The sequence below is a fragment of the Cynara cardunculus genome (genome assembly GCF_001531365.2).
Source record: "Cynara cardunculus var. scolymus isolate 2C chromosome LG 2, CcrdV1, whole genome shotgun sequence".
In the NCBI taxonomy this organism is placed as follows: domain Eukaryota; kingdom Viridiplantae; phylum Streptophyta; class Magnoliopsida; order Asterales; family Asteraceae; genus Cynara; species Cynara cardunculus.
Genome location: NC_037529.1, coordinates 10,331,688 through 10,336,693, shown reverse-complemented (window position 1 = coordinate 10,336,693; position 5,006 = coordinate 10,331,688). Strand labels below are relative to the sequence as shown.

The window sequence follows — 5,006 nt, the reverse complement described above, 5'->3', positions numbered from 1 at the left end:
TATATATATATATATATATATATATATATATGATGTGGAAATCCATTAAACTCATTGGAGTGTTATGGAGTGTGGGTATAAGATGATAGAGTTGTATGGTGAGTAGAATGCTGATGTGGCAGTCCATAACACTCTAGTAGAGTGTCATGCACTGGAGATGCCCTAAGAACTAAATCATTCAAAATAAGAAATTTTGTTGGATTTTTTTGAAATTTTTTTACATTATATTCTATTTGTATCCATTAATTTCTAATTAATTTTACTTTTAGAAATTTACGTAAACTATTATTTGAAAGGTAAACTCAAATTTTCCTAGTTTTTTAAAAACTCCTTTTTACCATAAGTTTTTAAAAGAACTGATTTCATATCATTCAACCCAACATACCATATTAAATTGGACCCTTTTTTGTTGTTTAAGTGATCTCTCGTCCGATCTAAAAAATAGTCAAACCTTCGGTCTTATATGGTCCAAGGTGTGAATATTTTTTGAGCGACTTGGATCAAACTGACCACCAAATAAATACACATATATTAATTATATTTAATTTTTATATTGTAGGAACAATTTTTATCTCAATCAAAAAAATTCCTCCAATACATTATTAGGTTTTTCACTTGTCGGCATTTACTAAACCAATAAAATTTGTTACTCCATCAAAAACCAAAATTTATATTGTCCTTCGATTTACTCAACGTTGTCCAAAATTCCAACTATTGTTGGTGCACTTGTTTATTTTTTTTTTCCAGCTCACAATGTTTTTGAAATTTTGAAGACAAATGTTTTCTTTATAACTCGGTAAAATACTTTTTTACTAGTGTTATTATCAGTAGAAATTTTAATTTTGGAGATATATATTATGTTTTTAAGTTTAAAGCTTATAATATGTCTAAACGGCCTAAACCAGTCAAACCAGACTAAGTTTTTGTGATCTAGCTTGACGGGTTTGGTTAGTTGCTACCGAACCACTTGGTTTGAAACTTTTTCTAAACCATCGTTGCGGTTTGGTTTCTGATTTGAGGGGTTAAAACACATAAAGCAGACCACGAACATCCTACTTTTTACTTTCTGAATGACAATTTAAATACAGTAAAAATGGTCATAGAAGTCATGTCAACTTTTAAATTGTTATTCAAAAACAACTGCTTTTAGATGATGGGTGCAAATTTGAGAAGTATGAACATTGTTTAGCCCAAAAACGAGTGTTTCTTTTTTGTCATTCATCTTTAAGGAAGTAAAAAAATGTTGAAATAGGTTCATTTAGGCTTTTGTGAGTTGTTATAAGGTCGAATAAGTTGGGTGAAACTTCAGTAGTAGGAACGGCAATAATAAGGGGGTAGAAGTTAATCCAGCAAAGGGTATTTCATAAGAACATTTTAAAGTACTTAGACTTGATGATTCAAAATATTGTAAACCTCAAAATCTGCAAAACTCCATAACATAATCGTAAACCTCAAACAGACAAAATATTGCATAATAGCTGAAATCCGGATAACTGCTTCCTTAGAAAAGGGAGGTTCCCTTGCCCTTCTTGTCTCCACCAATCTCAAAATGCTTGCACCTCTGCACCACATACACAACAATCAATAACTCCCATACATATCAACACCACTATATATATATATATGTGTGTGTGTGTGTGTGGGGGGTGGGTGGGGGGGGGGAATAAATAACCTAACCTTGATTGGGTGCTGGGACACATGCTTGCACCCTTGGCATTGCAACCTTAGCACAATCTTCTTGGTGGTTTTAGCCTACAAAGTTGCTTGGTGTCAATGATTGCTATCAAGTAGAAAAGTTTCGAATAAAAATGAAAACTCAAGATCCACCTTCTTGTGAAACACGGGTTTTGTCTGTCCACCATAACCTGATTGTTTTCTATCATAACGACGCTTCCCTTGTGCAGCCAAGCTATCTTTTCCCTTCTTATATTGTGTCACCTTATGCAATGTGTGCTTCCTGCAGTCCTTCGACTTGCAGTAAGTCTTCTTGGTCTTGGGGACGTTAACCTACAAAAGTACAAGTAATTAATTGCATGTGAACGACTTTGGATTTTGATTAAAAGCATGAGCTTTTACCATCTTGTAATCAAACTGGTATTAGACAAGTACACAAGCGTCACTACTATTAATCAACAACAAGATCAAGCCTATCGACTTTTAATGAAATGGTGAATTGACACCTGAACTTTTAAACATTACAAATAGAACAAGAAACCCAAAAACAAATTAAAATATAGACCCACAAAGCCAAACTGCAAACACTTCCAGCAAACTAAAGTAAGTACAAACCAACAGTTTTTGCCAAAAAATTTATAATAAAAAGTTAATTTCTTTTAAAGCATCTCAATTGTCACTTGATTTCTCTATCTGAAAGATGAAGCTAGTTCACATATTCCATCAACCCAAAAGGCCCAATACCATGGTTCAAAACCTCTGCCACTTATCTTCACAATCTAATAAGAACTCAAATCCACATAAAATTCCAATAAACAAAATCCTTAGCAGAAAAGGATGACTTCTGAAAGGGTTTAAATCTGTATGATCAAGACAACAGGTGTTTCGAAGTGCCAACTAAAGATCTAGGGGTATAAAGTAAATGGATTTCATAGCCCCGAATAGTGTTATCCTCACCTCAACTTTGCTAGAAATTAAAATTTTAGAATGCCTACTCTCAGTTTTAAAAAATAAATAATTCTGAAAGAAAAGCAAACTCAACAAATTTCTACTCTGTATTCACTAACCTACATGAGTACTAGTAAAATGCACATGCTACTCCACACTTGGCTTTTGAATGTGCTAAAATATCATCACACTGAACTACAAGATAGCAAGCAAGAAACACATACTAATAAATCTGTCAATCCAGTACCCAAATATGAATAGCAACAGCCCTAGTAAATTCACCCATTGGTATTTACCCAATTAATTAATATTAGGAATGAGGTCATCAAAAGTCACTAACTATGGTAATCATGTACACAAAATAAAAACTCAAAACAAACGAACAAAAGCAAGCAATAAAACCAACATCAAAAACAAAAAGATATTTCAAACACAAACAAACTTTAAAACCAAAAATAAATACAAACACTTTGGAAGCTGTAGCATTTTTGTTGTTAAGCACATTTTTGAAACAGCAGGTTGGCTCAATTATGTCTTGACGGTTGCATAAATGTACAATGCAGACACTATAAAGTATACAAACAGAATTCGAAGACCGTCTATAGAAACTTTATCATCAGTAAATACTAGCAGGTGCAGCATTCAAAATCCAAACAAATTTATTCAGTAAAACTTCTCCTCAAAAATCCTATACTAACCGACCGAAACCACTAGTGTCATGAGCTTCCGTACTCAAATTACCCACCTACCTCTGAGCATCCACGGGTTTAGGTGTAATTTTCATGAGTCTATTCGACATCTAATGTCACCATAAAATAAGATATCCCTATGTGAAACTGCACCAGGGCTGCTAACAATACATCAACCGAAAGACCAATTCAGCGTACCTCCAAGTGTAACCAAATACATCAATTCTGTTATTACATTAGCCACTTCTCATATTCATGTTGAGACATTACGAAATAAGAATCGCAGTTCTAGATCCGATATTGCGAGAGAAAAAAGAGTTGCACTTCTATTGTTGTGAAGAAGATGGCATCATCGACAAAGTATGAAGTCCAACGGATGAAACTTTCTATAGGCGTCAAAAACAAAACTGCTTCTGATACTAGCATTGGATGATATTACATACAAATAAATCAAATATACAAATATTATGTACACATATAATTCGTACCACGAAATGAACAATTCAAAATCGGTTCTGACTACATCTAAGATAATAAATATGAAAACAAATTCAGATTCAGTTTCCTAGCTGCACTCTGCTCAGGTATATCAAGCTTCTGGGTTTTTTCCTCCGCCACATATAAATCTAGTGTGTAACAGAATACCTAATACACGTGCATATTACAACATAATACAAGAGTTAAGAAAGACGAGATGATAGTGTACTTACCATGGCGGACGAGCTGCAGAGAGCGAGGAGGATGACAGATAAGAGGCTTTTTTAGGGTTTCAGCAACGCCGTTGATTGTTCTGTAGCTCTTATAGTGGTTAGGGTTTTATTTCTATTGGATTTTGCCCAAATAGAAACCCATTATAGTTTTTGGGCCTAACCCAATTTCTATAGAATTATTTGTTGAAATTAAGGGGTTGTTTATTCAACTTTTAATAGTTCAATTAAAAGACAGTATTTGAATCATTAAGAGGTGAATTTTGTTTAACAAAAAAAATATGTCTTTTAATAATTCTAAATCTCTCTAAATGATTTTGTATCATGAGTCTCCCTTAATCATTAAGCGCTCAATTTCATTGTAAACAATTACCAAACAATAATATTTCATTTTGCACTATATCATGAGAGTCTCTTAATCATTCTGACTACTTAATCATTCTGCAACAAATCATTAAACAACTGCCGAACAGCCCCTAAACCCAACAGAATTGATTTTGTGTACAAGCAATTGTTAAATTTAAAAAATTACGATTTACAGCATTGATAACATGGATAAACTTTTAAGAATTATGAAACATTGGTTTGGTTATAAAGTTTAAGAATGATGTTATTTAATTATGTTCCTATTCTAATAACCCAATAAATAATAATTAACATGCAATTTTCGTTCCATAATGACTATTGAATTAAATATTAACAATAAACAATAAACAATAATTATTGGTTTTGGTTATGTCCAAATTTGCGTTTAACATTCTTGAATTCTGATACGTGACAAAACAATTTGTTAATACTAATAAACTTGTGTTTTAAGCGTTTGTGGCATCTGAAGTATATGGATATGCATAATGAAAAGTTCAAGACGGATCATTAAAACTATGAATTTGATATTGAAAAGTGTGTAAAAAGGATAATGGTTGATGAAGGTTCTAGTCAAGGAATAGATTGATGATCATAAAATGCAACCTCATGTTTATCATGGACA

The 5,006-nt window shown here is 32.6% G+C and overlaps 1 protein-coding gene across 1 annotated transcript; it reads right to left on the bottom strand.

Annotated features, from left to right (window-relative positions):
* Nucleotides 1-1,335: 1,335 nt before the first annotated feature.
* LOC112506972 (60S ribosomal protein L44) lies at nt 1,336-4,119 on the bottom strand. Its single transcript, XM_025111330.1, has 4 exons — nt 4,022-4,119; nt 1,828-2,007; nt 1,678-1,752; nt 1,336-1,561 (listed from the first exon to the last, which is right to left on the bottom strand). The coding sequence occupies exons 1-4, from the start codon at nt 4,022-4,024 to the stop codon at nt 1,502-1,504; spliced, it is 318 nt and encodes a 105-aa protein (XP_024967098.1). The 5' UTR covers nt 4,025-4,119; the 3' UTR covers nt 1,336-1,501.
* Nucleotides 4,120-5,006: the final 887 nt, after the last annotated feature.

Coding starts and splice junctions, on each gene's coding strand:
- LOC112506972 (XM_025111330.1), bottom strand. Junction 1,753..1,827: donor AACCCGTGTTTCACAAGAAG/GTGGATCTTGAG, acceptor GCAACTTTGTAG/GCTAAAACCACCAAGAAGAT. Junction 1,562..1,677: donor TGTCCCAGCACCCAATCAAG/GTTAGGTTATTT, acceptor TATGTGGTGCAG/AGGTGCAAGCATTTTGAGAT.